Source organism: Pezoporus flaviventris, unplaced genomic scaffold (genome assembly GCF_033815535.1).
Source record: "Pezoporus flaviventris isolate CSIRO_AGI_PZ_B2104156 unplaced genomic scaffold, CSIRO_AGI_Pfla_v1 ptg000721l, whole genome shotgun sequence".
NCBI classification, from domain to species: domain Eukaryota; kingdom Metazoa; phylum Chordata; class Aves; order Psittaciformes; family Psittacidae; genus Pezoporus; species Pezoporus flaviventris.
The window spans coordinates 25,561-48,459 of record NW_026893266.1 but is presented as its reverse complement, the minus strand read 5'-3'; the positions used below and the strand labels follow the sequence as shown (position 1 = coordinate 48,459).

At 64.3% G+C, this 22,899-nt stretch overlaps 2 protein-coding genes across 4 annotated transcripts; both read right to left on the bottom strand.

Moving 5' to 3' along the window:
• Positions 1 to 188: 188 nt before the first annotated feature.
• CFAP126 (cilia and flagella associated protein 126) lies at positions 189 to 1,681 on the bottom strand. The gene is given in 6 exon segments (XM_061444190.1): positions 189 to 362; positions 508 to 635; positions 638 to 683; positions 770 to 850; positions 1,399 to 1,461; positions 1,588 to 1,681. Coding segments are annotated over 6 exon segments (522 nt in total). The 5' UTR covers positions 1,618 to 1,681.
• Positions 1,682 to 8,931: 7,250 nt separating this feature from the next.
• Positions 8,932 to 22,709, bottom strand: CFAP45 (cilia and flagella associated protein 45). Of its 3 annotated transcripts, XR_009741612.1 has the most exons (14): positions 22,616 to 22,709; positions 22,447 to 22,536; positions 18,974 to 19,101; positions 17,246 to 17,387; positions 16,736 to 16,891; positions 16,461 to 16,639; positions 16,189 to 16,318; positions 15,958 to 16,104; positions 15,758 to 15,871; positions 15,481 to 15,674; positions 15,173 to 15,397; positions 14,160 to 14,238; positions 10,917 to 11,092; positions 8,932 to 9,071 (listed from the first exon to the last, which is right to left on the bottom strand). XR_009741612.1 is itself a non-coding variant. In XM_061444174.1 (12 exons), the coding sequence occupies exons 1-12, from the start codon at positions 22,616 to 22,618 to the stop codon at positions 14,109 to 14,111; spliced, it is 1,638 nt and encodes a 545-aa protein (XP_061300158.1). In that variant the 5' UTR covers positions 22,619 to 22,709; the 3' UTR covers positions 14,076 to 14,108. The 3 variants fall into 3 exon arrangements, 1 of the variants encoding a protein (XP_061300158.1); XR_009741613.1 differs by lacking the exons at positions 18,974 to 19,101; positions 22,447 to 22,536; positions 22,616 to 22,709 and adding an exon at positions 18,217 to 18,326; XM_061444174.1 differs by lacking the exons at positions 8,932 to 9,071; positions 10,917 to 11,092 and having other exon boundaries at positions 14,076 to 14,238.
• Between the last annotated feature and the right edge of the window lie 190 nt (positions 22,710 to 22,899).

The following is a 22,899-nucleotide window of genomic DNA, read 5'->3' as shown; positions in this document are numbered from 1 at the left end:
GCTCCCAGCTCCTTTCCCAAAGCCGTGTGCTGTGGCAGGATCGACCTCCTGCATGGAAACCCGTGTCTTTGGGCTTCCAGCCCCGTGCTTCCCGCTGTTGCTTTGGCTTGGAAGCGCCTTTCCCAGTGCTCATCCCGAGCACTGGCGTTTATTAGCGCTGGTTTAAACCTCTCTTCTCCCAATTGCCGCTAACCCACGGCACCGGCTCCTTCCACCCCTTCCTCTTCCTCACTCTTGCGGGCGCAGGGAGGTGTCAGCGCCGTTCCCTCCGCTCGGGATTGAAGCTCGGGGTGGGAAGGGGGCGCTGGGCGCTGCGGGATCCCTTCGGCATCAGCGCGGGCCGCATTCCCCAGTGGTTTCCTCTGGAAGAGGAGGGCGCAATGAGCTCCTCCTGCGGGATTCGGCCTGAAGGGAGCCGCGTCCCGAGGGGAAGAGGCGAGGCGGCTCCCCCCCGGGGTTGTGCCCGTGTTGGGGTAGGGGAGGGGGGGGGGTGTGCGGGGCCCGCACCGTGCCGGTGATGCGGGTGCGGAGCCCGTTGCGGGCGCTGCTCAGCGCCGTGCGCTGATGGAGGCGCTGGAGGAGCCGCTCCGCGGCCGCGGCCGAACGCGCGGTCAGGTCCAGGCGCGCAGGGGGATCCTCAAGGGCATCTCCCACGTCCCCACGAATGAGCCCCATGGGGAGGCCTGCGGGGGGGGGGGGGTGGTGGTGAGCAGAGGGGAGCACCCCATGGGTGCTGGGGGTGGGCCCCCCATGGGTGTTTATGGCTCACCTGCGAACGGGGTATGGAGGGGAGCAGATGCCCCCGGTCGTTGGCGATGATGGGTGTGGAGCCCTCTGAATGCTTGGGGGGCTGGGAACGGGGGGGGGGACGATGGGGGGAATGTTTTGGGGGGGGGGGGCAGATTTAGGTTTAGGAGGGGTCCCAGGGAGTCCAGGCCGGGTCTAGAGGGGTCTTGGGGGGGGTCCCAAGAGGACCAGGTTGGGGATGGGGCAGTTCGGGGGGGTCCTGGCCTGAGCTGGGGGCTTAAAGGGGGGGGGGGTCAGGCTGGGACTGGGAGGGTCTCGGGTGTCCAGGATGGGGCTGGGGAGCCTCGAGGGGGCCCATTCTGGTGATGGGGGGTCCCGAGGGGCTGATCCGGGACCGGGGGGGGGGGTTCTTAGGAGGGGTCTGGGGCAGCGCAGAGGGGGGGTCCAGGGACACCAGGTTGGGGCTGGGGCAGTGCTGGGGGGGGCTCAGGGGGTCCCGGATGGAGGGGGGGGGTCCCAGGGGTTCAGGTTGGAGCTGGGGGGTGTCAGGACCGGGTGCGGGGGGTTCCAGGGAGTCCCGGGGGATCCGTTCTGGTGCCGGGGGGGGGGTGGGGGTGGTGTCCCGGTGCCGGGGGGGGGTCCAGGCGATACCTTCGGGCCCGGCAGGGGCACGCTCCAGTTCTGCAGGCGATGGGCGCTGAACGCGTCCTCGTACTGCGGGAGAACGGGGCCGGGCAGCGGCTGCACCGGGACGGGACCCCCCAAGAGCCCCGGTACCCCCCATTGCCCCCCATTGTCCCCCGTTATCCCCGGTTTCGGTGTCGTCCCCCCCATCCTCACCTGCCCCGCTCCGTATCCCGCCGCCATCATCCGCCGCGCTCCGTCTCCTGGCAACGGCGACGCTGCACGGGGCTCGCGCGCCCCCTGGCGGACGCATCGGGCGCTGCCGGCCGGGGGGGTGATTCAGCGCCCCCCCCCCCATTACCGCTACCTGTGTCCCCCCCCCATTATCGATACCGGTGTCCCCCCCCCCATTACTGCTACCGGGCCCCCCCCGTTACTGCTACCGGTGTCCCCCCCCCATTATCGATACCGGTCCCCCCCCCCATTACCGCTACCTGTGTCCCCCCCCCATTACCGCTACCTGTGTCCCCCCCCATTACCGCTACCTGTGTCCCCCCCCCCATTATCGATACCGGTGTGTCCCCCCCCATTACTGCTACCGGGGCCCCCCCCGTTACTGCTACCGGTGTCCCCCCCCCATTACCGATACCGGTGTCCCCCCCCCCATTACCGCTACCGGTGTCCCCCCCCCATTACCGATACCGGTGTCCCCCCCCCTCATTACCGCTACCGGTGTCCCCCCCCCATTATCGATACCGGTCCCCCCCCCCCATTACCGATACCGGTGTCCCCCCATTACCGATGCCGGTGTGTCCCCCCCATTACCGATACCGGTGTGTCCCCCCCATTACCGATACCGGTGTCCCCCCCCCATTACCGATACCAGTGTGTCCCCCATTACCGATACCAGTGTCCCCCCCCCATTACCGATACCGGTGTCCCCCCATTACCGATGCCGGTGTGTCCCCCCCATTACCGATACCGGTGTGTCCCCCCCATTACCGATACCGGTTGTGTCCCCCCCCATTACCGATACCAGTGTGTCCCCCCATTACCGATACCGGTGTCCCCCCCCCATTACCGATACCGGTGTGTGTCCCCATTACCGATACCAGTGTCCCCCCCCCATTACCGATACCGGTGTCCCCCCATTACCGATGCCGGTGTGTCCCCCCCATTACCGATACCGGTGTGTCCCCCCCATTACCGATACCGGTGTGTCCCCCCCATTACCGATACCGGTGTGTCCCCCCCGCATTACGCGAATTTCCCATTACCGATACCGGTGTCCCCCCCCCATTACCGATACCGGTGTCCCCCCCCCATTACCGATACCAGTGTGTCCCCCCCATTACCGATACCGGTGTCCCCCCCCATTACCGATACCGGTGTCCCCCCCCCATTACCGATACCGGTGTGTCCCCCCCATTACCGATACCGGTGTGTCCCCCCCCCATTACCGATACCGGTGTCCTCCCCCCATTACCGCTACCGGTGTCCATCCGTCCCCCCCACAAGCGGCATCTGGGTCTGGGTCAGGCTCTGGCTCTGCCAACCCCGGGTCTTAGGGTCAGGGTCAGGTTTAGGGTCAGGGTTTAAAGCTATTTGGGGGGGGGGGTGGCAAGGGGCAGCCCCCCATAGGGTCAGGGTTAGGATCGGCTTAGGGTCAGGGTCAGGCTCTGGCTGAGCCGGTCCTAAGGTTGGGCTTATGGTCAGGGTTAAGGCTGTTTGGGGGGGAGATGTTGTCCTGGAACTGCCCCCCCCCCCATGGGGACAGGGTTAGGGTCAGGTTTGGGGTGCACGGGTTAAGGTCAGGTTTGGGGTCTGTGTGTTTCCCCCCCCACCCCCAGCAGCACCCACAGGCACCCAAAGGACCTTCCAGAAGGGACCTTTTAGGTGGTGGGGATGTGCGACAGTCCGGGACACACCGGGACACACTGGGATACACCGGGATACACCGGGACACACTGGGACACTCTGGACACACTGGGATACACCAGGACACTCCGGACACACTGGGATACTCTGGACACACTGGGATACACCAGGACACTCCGGACACACTGGGATACTCTGGACACACTGGGATACACCAGGACACTCCGGACACACTGGGACACACTGGGATACACTGGGACACTCCCCAATACACTGGGATACACCAGGACAGGACACACCGGGATACACCGGGACACTCCCCGACACACCGGGACACACCAGGACACACCAGGACACTCCCCGATACACTGGGATGCACCAGGACACTCTGGACACACCGGGATACACCGGGATACACCGGGATACACCAGGACACTCCCCAATACACTGGGATGCACCAGGACACTCTGGACACACTGGGATACACTGGGACACACCGGGATACACCAGGAGACTCCCCAATACACTGGGATGCACCAGGACACACCGGGATACTCCGGGACACACCGGGACACACCGGGACACACCGGGATACTCCGGGACACACCGGGACACACCGGACACACCGGGACACACCGGGATACTCCGGGACACACCGGGACACACCGGGACACACCGGGACACACCGGGATACTCCGGGACACTCCGGGACACACCGGGATACTCCGGGACACTCCGGGACACACCGGGACACACCGGGATACTCCGGGACACTCCGGGACACACCGGGACACACCGGGATACTCCGGGACACTCCGGGACACACCGGGATACTCCGGGACACACCGGGACACACCGGGACACACCAGGACACACCGGGATACTCCGGGACACACCGGGACACACCGGGACACACCGGGATACTCCGGGACACACCGGGACACACCGGGATACTCCGGGACACACCGGGACACACCGGGACACACCGGGATACTCCGGGACACACCGGGACACACCGGGACACACCGGGACACACCGGGATACTCCGGGACACACCGGGATACTCCGGGACACTCCGGCCACGCCGCCTCTGGATTCACTTTGACTTTATTTCTTTTCCCGATTAATTTCGTTCCGCTTTGTCTTTTCCCGGTGCCTTTTTGCCAATCCCGGTGCCGGTGGCGGCTCCTCACCGGAGACACCCAATTGCTAAAGCCAATGTGGAGGGGGGGGGCGGGGCGACCGGGCGACTCCTCCTCCCTCCCCCCCCCCCCCTTTCCCCCCCCCCCCCTCTTCCCGAGGCGCTTCGGGGCCGCCCGACACCAAAATGCGGTGGGGGGGGGGAGGGGGGCACGTAAAAAACGGGGCAAAACATCCAATAAAACGTTAAATAAAACCCAACCGGGGCTGCGCCGGTTTGGGGGGGGGGGGGGGGGCCGGGATTCCTGGCTTCAATTTATGCGGCGAGTCCCGGCACGGATCCCGGCGAGCGGCGGCTCCCGCAGCGGAGCCGAATCGGTGCGGGGCTGGTGCTGGACGGTGATGGTGGTGATGGTGATGATGGTGATGGGGGGGTTAAAGCGCCGGGCAGGTGACCTGGTGCCGGATGCCCTCATTGCAGATGAGGGCGGCCGCCCGCTCGTCGCCGTCGCCGTGCTGGCACTGCATGTAGCTGATGCCGTGGGGCGAGTAGCTGTGGTGGGCGCAGACGTTGCAGGGCCGGGTCATGGTGCCGCCGGTGCTGCTCCTGTGGGGTTGGGGTTGGGGTTGGGATTGGGGTTGGGGGGGGGGGAAGAGTCAGTGCTCATCGGGGTCCCCACCGGAGCCCGGTGACGGCCACCGGTGCCCGGCGAGTCCCTGTCGTTGTGTGGTGGCACCCATAAGGTGGCCATGGGTGCCTGGTGATGCTCCATAGAGCACAGTGATGCCCGGCAGCACCCATCAGTGCCTGTTGGTCCCTCTTGGTACCCAGCAAAGCCTGTGGTGCCCGGCAGCACCCAGTAGCACCTAGCAGCCTTCCTCAGTGCCCAGTGATGCCCCATAGACACAAGTGATGCCCGGCAGCACCCAGTAGCACCTAGCAGCCTTCCTCAGTGCCCAGCGGTGCCCCATAGACACAAGTGGTGCCCGGCAGCACCCAGTAGCACCTAGCAGCCCTCCTCAGTGCCCAGCGGTGCCCCATAGACACAAGTGGTGCCCGGCAGCACCCAGTAGCACCTAGCAGCCCTCCTCAGTGCCCAGCGGTGCCCCATAGACACAAGTGATGCCCGGCAGCACCCAGTAGCACCTAGCAGCCCTCCTCAGTGCCCAGCGGTGCCCCATAGACACAAGTGGTGCCCGGCAGCACCCAGTAGCACCTAGCAGCCTTCCTCAGTGCCCAGCGGTGCCCCATAGACCCAAGTGATGCCCGGCAGCACCCAGTAGCACCTAGCAGCCCTCCTCAGTGCCCAGCGGTGCCCCATAGACACAAGTGGTGCCCGGCAGCACCCAGTAGCACCTAGCAGCCCTCCTCAGTGCCCAGCGGTGCCCCATAGACACAACTGGTGCCCGGCAGCACCCAGTAGCACCTAGCAGCCTTCCTCAGTGCCCAGCGGTGCCCCATAGACACAAGTGGTGCCCGGCAGCACCCAGTAGCACCTAGCAGCCCTCCTCAGTGCCCAGCGGTGCCCCATAGACCCAAGTGATGCCCGGCAGCACCCAGTAGCACCTAGCAGCCCTCCTCAGTGCCCAGCGGTGCCCCATAGACACAAGTGGTGCCCGGCAGCACCCAGTAGCACCTAGCAGCCCTCCTCAGTGCCCAGTGATGCCCCATAGACCCAAGTGATGCCCGGCAGCACCCAGTAGCACCTAGCAGCCCTCCTCAGTGCCCAGTGATGCCCCATAGACCCAAGTGATGCCCGGCAGCACCCAGTAGCACCTAGCAGCCCTCCTCAGTGCCCAGCGGTGCCCCATAGACCCAAGTGATGCCCGGCAGCACCAAGTAGCACCTAGCAGCACTCAGTAGCCCCATAGACCCAAGTAATGCCCATCAGCACCCAGTGGTGCCCACTGGTCCCTGTTTCGCCTCAGTGCCCACTGATACCCGGCAGCCCCCAGTGATGCTCATCCAGTGGCACACCCCACATCCCCCCCCCCCCCGGTACCCATTAGTTCTGGTGCTGCCCCCCCAGACCCCACTGCTGCCCCCCGGTGCCCCGCTCACCGGCAGTCGCTGCAGGCTCGCTGGCATTCCTTCCGACGGTAGCGGCAGATCAGCGCCCAGATGAGCAGCGCGGGGAGGCTCAGGAGCAGGAGCGAGCCCAGGATGGAGCCCACGATGATGCCCGCTTGCCGTCCCCCTACGGTGCGAGCACAGCCTGTCACCGCCGGCCTCCGCACCGGCTGCCACTGAGCACCGCGTCCCCAGCACCCGCACAGAGCCTCCCCTTGTCCCCCCTCGCTTCCCACCCCGTGTCCCCGGCCCGCACTCACTTGCGGCCGGGCTGAGGTTGAGCTGGCACACGGAGTACCCCACGCGGTTGGTGACTCGGCACTGGTAGACGCCGGCGTGAGCCTCGGAGAGGCTGCGGATGAACAGGTCCCCGGGAGCTCGTCCTGCAGCCGGGACAGGCGGAGGCGTCAGCGCCCGAGCCCCCGGGCACGGGCAAGGAAGGGCACGGCCCGGACGTGAGCGCAAACAGGCGCCATGAGCAGCTCCTGCACCCATGGGAGCCGCGGTACGTACAGCCAGGAGCACCCAAAGGAACCCTGAGCAGCCACTGCACCCATGGGAGCCGCGGTACGTACAGCAAGGAGCACCCAAAGGAACCCTGAGCAGCCACTGCACCCATGGGAGCCGCGGTACGTACAGCCAGGAGCACCCAAAGGAACCCTGAGCAGCCACTGCACCCATGGGAGCCGTGGTACGTACAGCCAGGAGCACCCAAAGGAACCCTGAGCAGCCACTGCACCCATGGGAGCCGCGGTACGTACAGCCAGGAGCACCCAAAGGAACCCTGAGCAGCCACTGCACCCATGGGAGCCGTGGTACGTACAGCCAGGAGCACCCAAAGGAACCCTGAGCAGCCACTGCACCCATTAGAGCCGTGGCACGTACAGCCAGGAGCACCCAAAGGAACCATGAGCAGCTCCTGCACCCATTAGAGCCGTGGTACGTACAGCCAGGAGCACCCAAAGGAACCCTGAGCAGCCACTGCACCCATTAGAGCCGTGGTACGTACAGCCAGGAGCACCCAAAGGAACCCTGAGCAGCCTCTGCACACATGGGAGCCGCGGTACGTACAGCCAGGAGCACCCAAAGGAACCCTGAGCAGCCACTGCACCCATTAGAGCCGTGGTACGTACAGCCAGGAGCACCCAAAGGAGCCATGAGCAGCTCCTGCACCCATGGGAGCCGCGGTACGTACAGCCAGGAGCACCCAAAGGAACCCTGAGCAGCCTCTGCACCCATTAGAGCCGTGGCACGTGCAGCCAGGAGCACCCAAAGGAGCCCTGAGCAGCTCCTGCACCCATGGGAGCCGCAGCATGTACAGCCATGAACACACATGGACGCCCAGAGGAACCATGAGCAGCCCCTGCACCCACGGGAGCCGTGGCCATGAACACACATGAGCACCCAAAGGAGCCGTGAGCAGCCCCCGCACCCACGGGAGCCCCCCGGGGCTGTGCCATGGAGGGGCTCAGCCCCACAGCACCCACCTTGGATGGTGCCAGAGGGCAGGCGTCCTCTCCCCCGTAGCCATGAGCACCCATAGGAACTCACCCATGAGCATCCCCAGCACCCATGGGAGCCCCACTGGGTTGTGCCACGAGTGGGGTTCAGCCCCACAGCACCCATGGGAGCCCCCAGGGGCTGTGCCATGGAGGGGGCTCAGCCCCACAGCACCCATGGGAGCCCCCCAGGGCTGTGCCATGGAGGGGGCTCAGCCCCACAGCACCCATGGGAGGCCCCCGGGGCTGTGCTATGGAGGGGGCTCAGCCCCACAACACCCATGGGAGCCCCCCGGGGCTGTGCCACGAGTGGGGTTCAGCCCCACAGCACCCATGGGAGCCCCCCGGGGCTGTGCCATGGAGGGGGCTCAGCCCCACAGCACCCATGGGAGCCCCCCGGGGCTGTGTCATGGAGGGGGCTCAGCCCCACAGCACCCATGGGAGCCCCCAGGGGCTGTGCCATAGAGGGGGCTCAGCCCCACAGCACCCATGGGAGCCCCCCGGGGCTGTGCCATGGAGGGGGCTCAGCCCCACAGCACCCATGGGAGCCCCCCGGGGCTGTGCCATGGAGGGGGCTCAGCCCCACAGCACCCATGGGAGCCCCCCGGGGCTGTGCCATGGAGGGGGCTCAGCCCCACAGCACCCACCTTGGATGGTGCCGGAGGGCAGGCGGCCCCCGCCGTATCCGTCCGCCAGCTTTGCCCATTGGTAGGCGAGCGGGGAGGTGCCCCCGCGGCTGTAGCACCGCAGCAGGACGCTGCCGCCCTCGATCTGCTCCCCCTCGGTCCAGCACTGCGGAGTAACCGGTTTCTCTGTGGGGACAAGGACCCGGTCACTATGGAGCCAGCGGGGACCAACGGGGAAGGGGACATGGAAAAGGGAGGGGGGGGGACACACACACGACACTGACCCTGCACGGTGACGATGACTTCGTGCACGGCTACGGTGTTCTTCTTCACGCGGCACTGGTAGGTGCCGGTGTCGGAGACCTGCAGGTCCGCCAGGCGGATGGAGGCGTCGTACTGGCTGGGGTCGGTCTGCACGAAGGCGACGCGGTCCTGCAGCCCCGAGCCGCTGCCGTAGTTCACGTGGTGGTCTTGGTAGGACAGGAACTGGGGGGGGGAATCAGAGAAGGGAGGGGGGGGGCTGAGCAGGGATGGTCCCTATAGGGGGAACCCAAAGCTGGCAGCTTGGGGGGGGGGGGGGGGGAAAGCACTGCCGGGTGCCTGCCCGGCTGTGCCGGACCCTGCCTGGTCCATCCCTGTCTCACTTGGTCCATTCCTGCCCTTCCAGGTCCATTCCTGCCCTTCCAGGTCCATTCCTGCCCTTCCAGGTCCATCCCTGTCCCGCCTGGTCCATCCCTGCTCTGCCTGGCTCATCCCTGCCCTTTCAGCTTCATCCCTGCCCTGCCTGGTCCGTCCCTATCCCATCTGGTCCGTCCCTGCCAGTCCAGGTCCGTCCCTGTCCTGCCTGGTCCATCCCTGCCCCTCCAGTCCTTCTCTGCCCTGCCCGGCTCTGTCAGACTCTGCCTGGTCCTTCCCTGCCCTGCCTGGTCCTTCCAGACCATCCCTGTCCTGCCTGGTCCATCCGTGCCCTTCCTGTCCTTCCCTGCCCTTCCAGTCCTTCCCTGCTCTTCCAGTTCTTCCCTGCCCTGCCTGGTCCTTCCAGACCATCCCTGTCCCGCCTGGTCCATCCCTGCCCCTCCAGTCCTTCCCTGCCCTTCCAGTCCTGCCCTGCCCTGCCCGGCTCTGTCAGACTCTGCCTGGTCCTTCCCTGCCCTGCCTGGTCCTTCCAGACCAACCCTCTTCTGCCTGGTCCATCTCTGTCCCTCCTGGTCCATCCTTGTCCCTGTCCTGCCTGGTCCATCCCTGTCCCTCCTGATCCATCCCTGTCCCTCTTGATCCATCCCTGTCCTGCCTGGTCCATCCTTGTCCTGCCTGGTCCATCCCTGTTCTGCCTGGTCCATCCCTGTCCCTCCTGGTTCATCCTTGTCCCTGTCCTGCCTGATCCATCCCTGTCCCTCCTGATCCATCCCTGTCCCTCCTGGTCCATCCCTGTCCCTCCTGGTTCATCCTTGTCCCTGTCCTGCCTGGTTCATCCCTGTCCCTCCTGATCCATCCCTGTCCCTCCTGGTCCATCCCTGTCCCTCCTGATCCATCCCTGTCCTGCCTGGTCCATCCCTGTCCCTCCTGATCCATCCCTGTCCCTCCTGGTCCATCCCTGTCCCTCCTGATCCATCCCTGTCCCTCCTGGTCCATCCCTGTCCCTCCTGGTCCATCCCTGTCCTGCCTGGTCCATCCCTGTCCCTCCTGATCCATCCCTGTCCTGCCTGGTCCATCCCTGTCCCTCCTGATCCATCCCTGTCCTGCCTGGTTCATCCCTGTCCCTCCTGGTTCATCCCTGTCCCTCCTGGTGCATCCCTGTCCCTCCTGGTTCATCCTTGTCCCTGTCCTGCCTGGTCCATCCCTGTCCCTCCTGATCCATCCCTGTCCTGCCTGGTCCATCCCTGTCCCTCCTGATCCATCCCTGTCCCTCCTGGTCCATCCCTGTCCCTCCTGATCCATCCCTGTCCTGCCTGGTTCATCCCTGTCCCTCCTGGTCCATCCCTGTCCCTCCTGATCCATCCCTGTCCCTCCTGGTCCATCCCTGTCCCTCCTGATCCATCCCTGTCCCTCCTTGTCCATCCCTGTCCCTCCTGGTCCATCCCTGTTCTGCCTGATCCATCCCTGTCCCTCCTGGTCCATCCCTGTCCCTCCTGGTCCATCCCTGTTCTGCCTGATCCATCCCTGTCCCTCCTGGTCCACCCCTGTCCCTCCTGATCCATCCCTGTCCCTCCTGGTCCATCCCTGTCCCTCCTTGTCCATCCCTGTCCCTCCTGGTCCATCCCTGTCCCTCCTGGTCCATCCCAGCCGTTCCTGCCCGTCGGGACGGCAGCCGCTGGCACCGCTGACACTCACCACGTTCTCGGGGCCGGTGCGCTCGGGCGTGATCTGGATCCACTCGATGCCCACGCCCTGGGGACCGTTGTCTTCGGGTTCGAGCACATAGGGACAGCCCAGCTTCACCGAGTCGCCCTTGGCCAGGTACAGCACCTCCCGGCCCTTGCTGTTGATCCTGACGGCCAGGAGGAGAGCTGGGGAGAGAACAGCACCCATCGGACCGGCACCCGGACCCACAGCGCCCCACATCCAGCAGCCCCCGACCCACGGGGAGCAGGGACCCATCCTGGTGGGGCTGACAAAGGGACGTGGCTGCTCGATGCCACCAACACGGTGGGTGCTCTGCTGACCACGGGGGCGCATCCGGCACCCTTGGGGTCCCCTCCATCCTCAATGGCATCCCTGCGGGAGCCGATCCAGGCGCCGGGGTGCCCCGGCCGTACCTGGCATGAGAGCCAGGAGCAGGAGCAGGCTGGCGCCGGGCCCTGCCATGACGCTGCAGCCGTGCAGGTGCTGAGGAGGAGCGGGAGCAGACGGCAGCTCCGCGGCGACGGGGCAGCGGGGCCGCTCGGGGCCGCTTTTACATGCTGGGTCGGGGCGCTCCTCCCTGTGGGGAGGATGCCTTTGGGATGACTGAGTGGCTCCAAGCTGTGCGTGAGCGCTGCCGCCCTGCTCCACTCCCTACCCCCTAATTAACCGTGGCCGTGGTGTGGGAGCCCATCCATAGGGATGCAGTGATGGGGGGGGGGGACGGGACACGGGATGGGATGACACACCAGCGCATCCCGGCCGGTGGACCCCATGGATGGTTATCCCGGTGGGAAAAGGGGATGCTGTGGGAGCATCGTGGTGGCACGGAAGTGCCAAAGTGAAGGTTCTCCAAAAGATCTTGGTCTTGGGGCAGGATTTGGGGCAATTGGAGGTTAAAGGTGGGGTTTGACCATGGGTTAAGATCCTGCAGATCCCGCTTCTGGTCCAGCCCCTTGGCCAGTGGCCACAGGGATGCTGCAGCCATGTGGGACCGTGACACCCACCAAGGCGACGTTGGTGGCACTGATGAGATACGTGTGGAGATGTGGCTGAGACTCCAGGCCGCAGCCTATGGCGTGGGGATGTGGTGGCATGGGGATGTGGTGGCACAGGGATGTAGGGGCATGGCAGCACCAGGGTGTCCTGGGTTCAGCAGTAGCAGTCATTTTTCTCCTTCTTAGTAGCTGATGCAGTGCTGAGTGGAGTAGCTGGGAGCTGAGGGCTGGGATTGGGGACAGGGATGCTTGGCCATGTATGGAGGGGACAGGGATGCTCAGACAGGGATGGAGGGGACAGGGATTCTTGGCCATGGATGAAGGGGACAGGGATGCTCAGACAGGGATGGAGGGGACAGGGATTCTTGGCCATGGATGAAGGGGACAGGAGTGCTTGTCTACGGATGGAGGGGACGGAGAAACTTGCCCATGGATGGAGGGGACAGAGATGCTTGTCCATGGGTGGATGTGACAGGGACTCTTGTCCATTGATGGAGGTGACAGGGATGCTTGGCCATGGATAGAGGGGACAGGAATATTTGGCCATGGATGGAGGGGACAGAGATGCTTGGCTATGAATGGAGGGGACAGGGATGCTTGGCCATGGATGGAGGGGACAGAGATGCTTGGCCATGGATGGAGGGGAAAGGGATGCTTGTCCATGGATAGAGGGGACAGGAATATTTGGCCATGGATAGAGGGGATAGGGATGCTTGGCCATGGATGGAGGGGACAGGGATGCTTGGCCATGGACAGAGGGGACAGGAATATTTTGCTGTGGATGGAAGTGACAGGAATATTTGGCCATGGATGGAGGGGACAGGGATGCTTGTCCGTGGATGGAGGGGACAGGGACGTTTGGCCACAGATGGAAGGGACAGGGATGCTTGGCTATGAATGGAGGGGACAGGGATCCTTGGCCATGGATGGAGGGGACAGGGATGCTTGGCCATGGATGGAGGGGACAGGGATGCTTGGCCGTGGATGGAGGGGACAGGGATGCTTGTCCATGGATGGAAGGGACAGGGACGTTTGGCTGCAGATGGAAGGGACAGGGATGCTTGGCTATGGATGGAGGGGTCAGGGATGCTTGGCCATGGATGGAAGAGCAGGGACTCGGCTGCTCTGGGACTCGGCTGCTCTGGGACTCGGCTGCTCTGGGACACGGCTGCTCTGGGACTCGGCTGCTCTGGGACACGGCTGCTCTGCTGTGGGTGCCGCGGTCCCTGTCCCCGCCGTGCCTCGCCTCCCCGTGCTGTGCCCCGCGGCGCAGCTCGGCCGCGCTGGCCCTTCCCAAGGCCGGACCGCCCGGGCCGGCTCCACCGCCCGGCGCAGCCACCCCGAACGCTGCCCGGGGCCAGGAGCTGCTCCAGTTCCTGGCCCGGAGCTGAGCTCACCGCGGCCGGGTCCTCGCCGGCTCCGGGCCGGGGTTTGGGGCCGGGCCCGGCACGTGTTGAGCCGCGTCTGTGATTTCGGGGCCGCAGAGCTCGGGTTGGCCCCGGGGCAGCCCCGATGCGGGGCCGGTTCCTGCTGCCGGGGCCGTGGCTCGGGGAGGGGGGGGCCGGGGATGCTGCACCCCGGTGCGCGGCGGCTTTGGAGCCCCCCCCCGGGGCTGTGACAGCGCCAGGACCGGGGGTGGCACCGCCGGAGCGGTCGGGGATGGAGATCGGAGCCCGGCTCCCAGCACCGGGGCCGCGCAGCAGCCGGGGAAGGGCCGGTGAGAGGCCACGGAGGCGGCTCCGAGCCCCGGGCACGTTCCCTTGTGCCGCTCTCGTTATTGCTCAGCTGCTCTGACAATTACTCAGAGCCACTCCTCGGCCCTCGGAAGCACCAGGGCCCGGAGCCGAGTGGATGTGAAGTGTTTGCATCATGCTCTGTGCTTTGACACGGCCACAGGGCCTGGGGGTGATGCGATGGGGAGGTGGTGGCACTGCCAGGGCCAGGCAGGGCTGGGTGTGGGGAAGAGCCTGGCTGGCTCTTGGGGACACCCAAGGTTGGGGGGCAAGGACATGGGCGCATCCAAGAGCTCTGCCCATGGAGACGGGCAAGAGGTGAGCTTGGGAGTTGGGCAATGAGCCTTGGAGCTACTCCAGCCCCACGGGCAGCTCCTGACCCCAAAACCCCCAGTGAGAGAAGGGTGAAAGACACCGTCTGCTCATAAACATCTCTATTGGGAGGAAACAGCCTAAGAAAGCATCAGCCCCTTGGTGGAGCCTGGCCCCACGCCGCGCCGGGCCTGGCCTGAGGCTACGATTGCTCGGTGCTGGTCCCTCAGCTGCACTTGGGCACAGAACTTCTCGGGCACACCAGAGTCTCTGCAGAGGAAAGAAAGCATCAGAGTCAGGACCGGGGCTCCGGAATGGATCCTCTTGGATGGGGATGGAATGAAGCTGGGAGGTGGTGGGAAGCCAGGAAAGCCGTAGGGATACACAGTACATAGAATCACAGAATGCTTTGGGTGGGAAGGGAGCTTAAAGCTCATCTCGATCCATGGGCAGGGACCGCTTCCACTGGAGCAGGATGCTCCAAGCCCTGTTGAGCACTGCCAGGGATGGGGCAGCCACAGCTTCTCTGGGCACCCTGTGCCAGCGCCTCAGCACCCTCCCAGGGAAGAGCTTCTGCCTAAGAGCTCAGCTCAGTCTCCCCTCGGGCAGGTTAAAGCCATTCCCCTTGGCCTGTCCCTGCATCCCTTGTCCCAAGCCCCTCTCCAGGTTTCCTGCAGCCCCTTCAGGCACTGGAGCTGCTCTGAGGTCTCCCCTTCAGGAGCCTTCTCTCCTCCATGTGGCAGCAGGGGCACCACGTTTTCAGCTCTAAAAGGCTCTTCTAGAGCCCCCCCCCCCCCCGGGCACGGGGAGCACCCCGGGGTGCTGCGCCCTGTCCCAATGGCTATGGGTGTCCCCTGCATCCCAGGGGTGATGCCAAAGTGGCCCTCAGCTCCCTCCTCTTCCTTGGGGTCTTCCTTCCTCCAGCTTTCCTCAGGGACCTGCTGCTCGCAGGGGGAATGCCATGGAATCGGATGGAGCTGGGGACCCCCAAACCCAGCCTGGCCCAGCCCCAAGGGCACCAGAAGCCATTGTGGTGGCTGCAGGAGCCGAGATGGATGATGGCAATAAAGAGGTGGCTCTTGTCCAAAGCCCCTCTCCAGGTTTCCCGGAGCTCCTTTTAGGCACTGGAGCTGCTCTGAGGTCTCCCTGAAGCCTTCTCTTCTCCAGGCTCCAGCCCCAGTGCTGAGCCCTTCTGTGGCATCACCTGAGCTCCTGCAGCTTCTGCTCCTTGAAGCGGGCGATGCGCTGGCGCCGGCGCTGGGCCTCCTCCTGCAGGTGCTTGAACTCCTCGAAGGCGGCCGCTCGCTCCTGCGCCAGCTCCTGCTGCCGCTCCTGCACCTGGCGCCGCACGGCCCTGGCGTGAGCCTGGCGCTCCGCTGCCTTCCGCTCCTCCTCGGCCTTCTCCTTCTCCATCTGCTCCCGCTGCGCCCTGCGGGACAACGCGGCGGCAATGATGGCGCCGGTCCCGCGCCGGCTCGGCCCCCGCTGAGCGCCAGGCCCCGTCCCGCGCACCGGAGGATCCTCTGGAACTCGTGGCGGTCCTGCTGCGCCTGCACGGCCATGGCGTGCTTCCGCTGCGCCATCTGCTCCCGGAGGCTCTGCTCGAGCCGCGCCGCCGCCGCCGCCTTCAGCCGCGCCAGCTCCGTCTCCTTGCGCCGCCACTCGCGCTCCGCAGCCTCCTGCCTGCGCTTGGCTCTCAGAGCGTCCTGAGCAAGGGGACAGGGGTGACGACGACGACGGAGGCGAGGATGAGGAGGGCGAGGGAGGCAGCAGGGCGGCAGCTGCTCACTTGCTCTGCCTGGTGGTCCTGGGCCTTCTCCTGCATGGCTCTGAGCCGCGCCAGCTCCTTCTCCTTCTCCATGCGGATTTGCTCCTGCTCGGCTTCCAGCTTGGCCTCGCGCTCCTGGATGGGTCAGAGCCTCGTGGGTGCTCCCAGCAGCACCTCCACAGCTGCACCCGCACCAGGGCCCTGTGGCAAAGGCCTCTCACCAGCTTCTGCCTTTGGTACTCGAGCACGCGCTCATCCTCCAGCCGCTCCAGCTCCCGCTGCTCCGCCTTGAGCTTCTGGTTCTCGGTGTTGATGCGTTTAATCTCAGCCTGGATCTGCCTGTGCTGCTCCTGCCTCCGCTCCATGTCCTGGGAACAGAGGGTGAGCACCCAGCCCCTTTCCAACACGACGGAAACCCAGCCCCAGCCCCTCCTGCTCCCTGGGGCTCGCACCTTCAGATCCTCCAGCTTCAGCCGCTCCAGGTACTGAAGCATCTCCTGCGCCTCCTGGTCCCTCTGCTCGGCCCTCAGAGCCCGCTCCTCCGCGTTCTGCTCCATCTGCCTCACCAGCCCCTGTCTCCCTCTGGGAAGGAAGGAAGCAGGAGGTTCCCTCTGGCTCTGTGCCATTCCCAGAAGTGGAAATGCCACCACGGGCGTCGGGTGCTGCCTGGTCCCACCGCGGTGCCGTGGTGCGAAGGCCTGGGAAGAGGAACCCTTCCATGGACCTGATCAGCTCCTGCTTCCGCCTGCGCTCCAGCTCCTCCTGCATCTCCTCGGCCTTTCTCCTCTCCACCTCCATCATGTTGTCCAGGCGCTTCTCCTCCTCGGCCAGCTCCTTGGCAATGATCTGTTTCTCCAGGACCTGCGCGTCGCGGATCATGTGGCACTTGGCACCGAGGATCAGCTGCGGGGACAACGCGTCTCCTGCTCTCCCAGCCGCACTTGGACGGACATGTGGATGAGGAGGGGGGGGCAGCACCCAGGGTTTGGTCGTCCCCACCTCACTGAACTCCTTGATCTCATCCTCCTGCTCCATGCGCATCCTGTTTGCCCGCTGCAGCACGTGCTGGGCCCGCTCCCGCGCCGCCTCCTCCAGCTCGTTCAGCTTCCCCGTCTGCTTCTGCACCGCCGCTGCCTTGCGCTGCCTCGAGGCCTCCTGAGGGGACAAAGCTCATCCTGCTTGTCCCCTCCTGCCCAAAGACGGGCTGAGCCTGCCTCGAGGGACCCCGCATCCCGGCACGGAGCCGAGGGGCATCCCCTTCCCACACCAATCCTGGCAGAAAGGCAGCACAGAGGCTTCATCCCAGCCTCCGGGGACTCCTTCCCACCCAGGGAGCCTGGTGGGGATCAGAGACCTGAGCGGTGCTGCTTCGGGCACACCGAAACATGGGTGCCCAAGGGATGGAGGTGGGAGCTCCAGGGCCATGAGGCCGGTGTCAACCACCCTCCAGAGAGCCCGGGAGCAAGTGGGGAAGGACAGAAAAGGGCAGGACAGGAGGGAAATGCCTACGAGAGCGGCCTCCTTCGCTGCTTTGAGGGCTGCCAGCTTGGCCTCACGCTCCTCCTTGGTCAGGACTTGAGCTGCTGCTTTAATGCGCTGGAAATCCTCGGGAGTCATGATGAGGGATGCTGGGGGCTTCTCCTCAGTGGTGCTGGGGTGGGGACAAAGAGCAGTCAGTGGTATGGGAGTGTCTGAAAGATCCCCCCCGTTCCGTTCCCGGGGTGCCCAAGCCAGGAGCAGCTCCTGGACCAGGATGGGAGTCACCCTGGAGCAATGCAGGAAGCACCCAGGCTGTGGGATCCCGGCTCTCCCAGTCATGGGGGCAATGGAAAGTGAAGGGAAAGCTGTGATGCACAGGGGGACAGGACACTCACCTTGGAAACCCCAAAACCTCCAGTAACAGAATACCCAACATCTTTCAGCCCAGCTTGACTTCCCCAGTTTTCCTTTGGGAAAATCCTCCCTCCCCCCAATCACCTTTCCCCATCCCATCACTGCTCCCATGTGCTGCCTTGAAACCTCTGTTGATCCAGGGAAGCTGAAGGTGCCTTTTCCCTCTGTTTGGGGCCACTCAGCCTGTTTGGCAGCCGCTTGGCTTTGACTCTGTGCACCCAGGAATGCAGCTGGGATGAGAGGAGGAAGCAGCGCCCAAACACGGGGCACCCTCTGCCCTGCCAGCGCTGGGCCACCAGGACAGCGCCGAGCCATGAACCCTGCCATGAGTCAAGCTGTGGTTTGGAGGAAATCACCGAAGCTCCCGGTGCCCCCATTTCCCTCCTTGTAAAAATGTGGATAATAACACGGGGAGCTGGCCCGAGTTAATGACTCCGTGCATTACTCAGGTACCATGGTGACGCGTGCGGCGGAGGAGCGTCCATTAACCAAATGCACGGAGCACTTTGAAGCTGCTCAGGACTAAGAATTTACTCATGATTATTGCGTGTCACCTTTCATCCACCCTGGTGAATAGGAACAGATACCTGCATAATGAGCGCTCCCCGGCTGCATCACAGCATCGCATTCCAGGACGCTTGGCCCAATGCTCACAACGGCCCTCATAAATGGAATGACACATTCGGCCGCTGCCTTGGCCGGCCCCGTGTTTGGGTGAGCAGCCCCGGGATGGCTGGGCCTTGGTTTTCAGGAATTGCACCAGCATAAATTGTTCCCATCGAGCTCTGGTTGCCGTGGCCGGAATTGGGGTCTTGCCTTTGGCACCGGGGTCGGATGGGACCGGGAAGGGAGCAAAAGCAGCTGCCAAAGCAAATCCCGGCTCTGAGGGCTTGGTGGGTGGAAGGGTCCAAACGGGAGGCAAAGATGAACCTCGCTCCAAACAGCAGCAAAGAGGGCGTCTGAGCTTCCAATGAGCCTGAACTGGGATAATGGCCCTGCTCTCGTTACGTGCTGCAGTGATGAAGGGAGTTCTTGAGCTTATAAAGCAGCCCCACGGGGAAACACGGAGCTCCTGGGGCTCCCCTGCTGCCTTCCCACAGGGCTGGTTGGGATCGGGAGGTGGGAGGCAGCGTGCGATGCGTGACGGGGAGCAGGAGGCCTCGGGGAGCTCAGAAGGCGCTTTTCTGGCTGCTCTGGGGAGGTTTATGTTGGGCTTTTATGGGTTTTAGGATGATTCAGTGCCTCTGTGGCAGGGCCCATCCCTCCTGCACCAAAACATTCCCAAGCTCCGCGCATCGGAGCCACCAAAGCTCCTCCTGAGCTGCTGCTCGGGCCCAGACTTACACGAGCTCCCGGATGAAGTCCTTGGTGATGATTAGGGTGGTCTTGGGCTTGTACCTGCCAAGGGACAGCGCTTTGGGGGCTGTCCTCACATCCCGAAGGAGCACGATGGGGCTGTCGAGGCGCGAGGGCTGCGAGGAAAGATGGGGTTTACTTCGGGTTTACTCCTGCTGCTGCTGCTGGGCTCCAAGAGCCTTACACACCACCGCAACCGGTGCCGCGTGGGCATGGGAAGGGGATTCTGGCCTCTGAAGGGCTGATGGGGACATGGGGGGGGAACCAAACGCACCCCACGGCACTGGGTTTACTGGGGTTGCTGTCCCACCCGGAGCCGGTGGGGCCGAGGAGCCCATTGCTGCCTGCTCAGGGCAAACCCTCATCCAACCACAGCCCCGGCACCTCCGTCCTGCCGAGCCCTATGGAACCAGGGCAGAACTGGGTGGAAACCGGCCCCAAAGGAGCCCAAGCTCCCTGGGAACTGGTGGGGAGGGGGACGAGGATGAGCTCCAGGCCTGGCCTTGCAGGGCAGTCACTGGCAGGGAGCACAGGGCAGAAACCAGTCCTCCCAGTAGGGCCGGGACTGGTGCCAGTGCCTTTGCTCAGGCTGAGGCTGCCACCTAGTGAAGAGTCACCAGCTCCCTTCCCAAGGGCAGGGGGGGATTCCCTGAGCCCGGGGCAGGGAACCCCCAGAACCAATTGGAGGTGGGAAGCAGACACGTGGTTTCCCTTGGAATTCCCGTTTAAACTCCTGCTGGAACAAATCCCACAGTACCCTGGGAACGCTGCCGGCAACAGTCCCTGCAATCCTGGGATGGGTTGGGTGGGAAGGGGGCTTAAAGCTCATCTAAAGGCATGGCAGGGACCCCTTCCACCAGAGCAGGATGCTCCAAGCCCCTGTGTCCAACCTGGCCTTGAGCACTGCCAGGGATGGGGCAGCCACAGCTTCTCTGGGCACCCTGTGCCAGCGCCTCAGCACCCTCCCAGGGAAGAGCTTCTGCCTAAGAGCTCATCTCAGTCTCCCCTCGGGCAGGTTAAAGCCATTCCCCTTGTTCTGCCCTTCCACCCCTTGTCCCGAGCCCCTCTCCAGGTTCCCTGGAGCCTCTTTAGGCACTGGGAGCTGCTCACCCAAAGCGGTGACACTGGTGCAGCTCCTCAGCACCCCGGGCCCCGAGCAGGAGGTGTTGAACCAAAGGGTTTGGCCCTGGAAGCCTCCGTGCAAACAGCGATAACGGGGCTGCTGCTGCCGCAGCCACCCGCCCGCTGTCCCTGGAGCCAGGAGAACTCCTTGGACAAGACCTGGATTAATCGCAGGGATTAATCAGGCTGCCTTGAAGGCCTCTGAGATAAGGCTTGATCAGAAACCTGGCCAGGGCTTGCTGGCCGGGAACGCTCCCAAGCTGCAGCTGGGAGCGGAGGTAATCTTCATTCCACGCTTCCTTCCTCTCCTCTGGAAAGCCAAAGGGGGAGTTTGGCAAAGCCCCTTTGGGCAGATTCCTTCCAGGCGATAAGGCCCAGAGGAGGGAATGAAAGGCACAAAGAGGGACAAGCACCCAGCGCACCCATTCCCACCACTGCCCCGTGGCACTGAGGGTGTGTGAGCACTGGCAGGGCCGGTGACTGCAGCCCTGCCCTGGGCAGCCTGTTCCAATGCCTGAGCACCCTTTGGGGCAGGAATTGTTCCTCAGCTCCATCTAAACCTGCCCTGGGGCAGCTTGAGGCCGTTTCCTCTTGTCCCATCCCTTGGGAGCAGAGCCCAGCCCCTCCTGGCTCCATCCTCCTGTCAGGCACTTGTAGGGAGCCATCGGAACCCCCCCAAGTCCCTCACCCCTTCCCCATCACTTGTGCTCCAGGCCCTGCTCCAGCCCCATTGCCCTTCTCTGGCCCCTCCTCAACGTCTCTCCTGCAGTGGGAACTGGAGGTGTTTGCTCAGTGTGAGACAGGGCAAACCTTGGACCTTGCATCTTGCGCAGGGTGGGGAGAGCCGCGGCCATAAACCCCAGCGAGAGCACCCATAGAGGTGATAACGGGGCGGGGGGACACACACACAAACCAAACTCCATCGTCCTTGCCCCTGTGCACCCGGGTCCTGCTGCGGGGAGGGAGCTTTCCCCCCCTCCCTGAGTGCAAGAGGAAGGAGCTGAGCTCTGTTTATCTCAGCCCGGGGCACCCAGCCAAGAGGTCAGAGACTTTCCAAAGGGACCAATCTCGTAGCTCCCTGATGAAAGTCTATGGAATGCTGGCCAGGAGCTGCTCTGGAAGCTTCCAGCCCTTGCTCCTTTCATAGAATCATAGAAAAGTTTGGGTTGGAAAGGACCTGAAGGTCATCCAGTTCCAACCCCCCTGCCATGGGCAGGGTCACCTCACACTAAACCATCTCACCCAAGGCCTTGTCCAACCTGATCTTGAGCACCACCAGGGATGGAGCATTCACAACCTCCCTGGGCAACCCATTGCAGTGCCTCAGCACCCTCACAGGAAAGAATTTCCTCCTTAGATCCAATCCAAACCTCCCCTGTTTCAGTTTGAACCCGTTACCCCTTGTCCTGTCACTACAGTCCCTAATGAAGAGTCCCTCCCCAGCATCCCTATAGGCCCCATTCAGACACTGGAAGCTGCTCTGAGGTCTCCCCGCAGCTTCTCTTCTCCAGCCTGAACAGCCCCAACTTCCTCAGCCTGTCTCCATACAGGAGGTGCTCCAGCCCCTGAGCATCCTCGTGGCCTCCTCTGGACTTGTTCCAACAGTTCCACGTCCTCTTTATGTTGAGGACCCCAGAACTGCACACAATGCTCCAGGTGAGGTCCCACCAGAGCAGAGGGGCAGGATCACCTCCATGACCTGCTGGTCACGCTCCTTTGGATGCAGCCCAGGACACGGTTGCTTTCTGGGCTGTGAGCGCACACTGAACCCGGCTCATGTTCATTTTCTCATCGACCAACACCCCCAAGTCCTTCTCCTTGGGCTGCTCTGAATCTCTTCTCTGCCCAACCTGTAGCTGGGCCTGGGATTGCTCCCACCCAGGTGCAGGACCTTGCCCTTGGCCTGGTTAAACTCCACGAGGTTGGCACCAGCCCACCTCACAAGTCGAGGTCCCTCTGGATGCCATTCCTTCCCTCCAGCGGATCAACCGAACCCCACAGCTTGGTTTCATCGGCAGAATCAATCCTTATATCCCATGTGCTAGAGCTGGGCACCTCGCCTTGCAGCCCTGAGCCTCCCGTCTCTCCCTGACCACCAGCCCACCCCGAGGACGGGGCTTGGGATGCTCCTGGGAGGCAGAGGGAATCCCGTGCTTTCCCGGAGGGGTCCCGCAGCAGAATTCCAGGGGCTGCAGCCGCATTCCTTACCCGGGAGCTTCAGGAACAGGGATTACAGAGGGGATGCGGTGAGCGGGGCAGGATGAGGCCCTGCCTTGTGTGTGTGAGGGGGCAAACAGCCGGTGGTGCCCCCCCCCCCCCCGGTATCCCGGGGTTCTTACCTGCTTCTTCCCGAGCAGCAGCTCATCCTCCGCTGCGGAGCTCTGCGCCTTCCTGCGGTACCGGCCGCGGGGCGCCGGGATGCTGCTGGGCTGCGGGGAGAGGGTACCGGGGGTTCCTTGGTACCGGGGGTACCGGGGGAGCCCCGGGCCCGGGCCAGGCCGCGCTCACCATCGCGCTCCGCTTGACGGCCGCCAGCCGTCGCCATGGCAACGCGCCCCTTCCCCACCCCTGTTCCCTGGCAACCGCGGGGCGTTGCCGAGCGTGCGCACTGGGCGGCGGAAGGGCGCACTCCGTGTCGGGGGGGGGGGGGGGGTGTGTGTGGGTGTTGTTGTGTGCGGCTGACCGTGTTTACGCGCACACACCGCCCTGCACACGCACACGGGGCACTCGAGGTGTTCCCCCCACCCACGACACCCCCTCAACACCCACACCCCCCCTTCAACCCCCCCAAC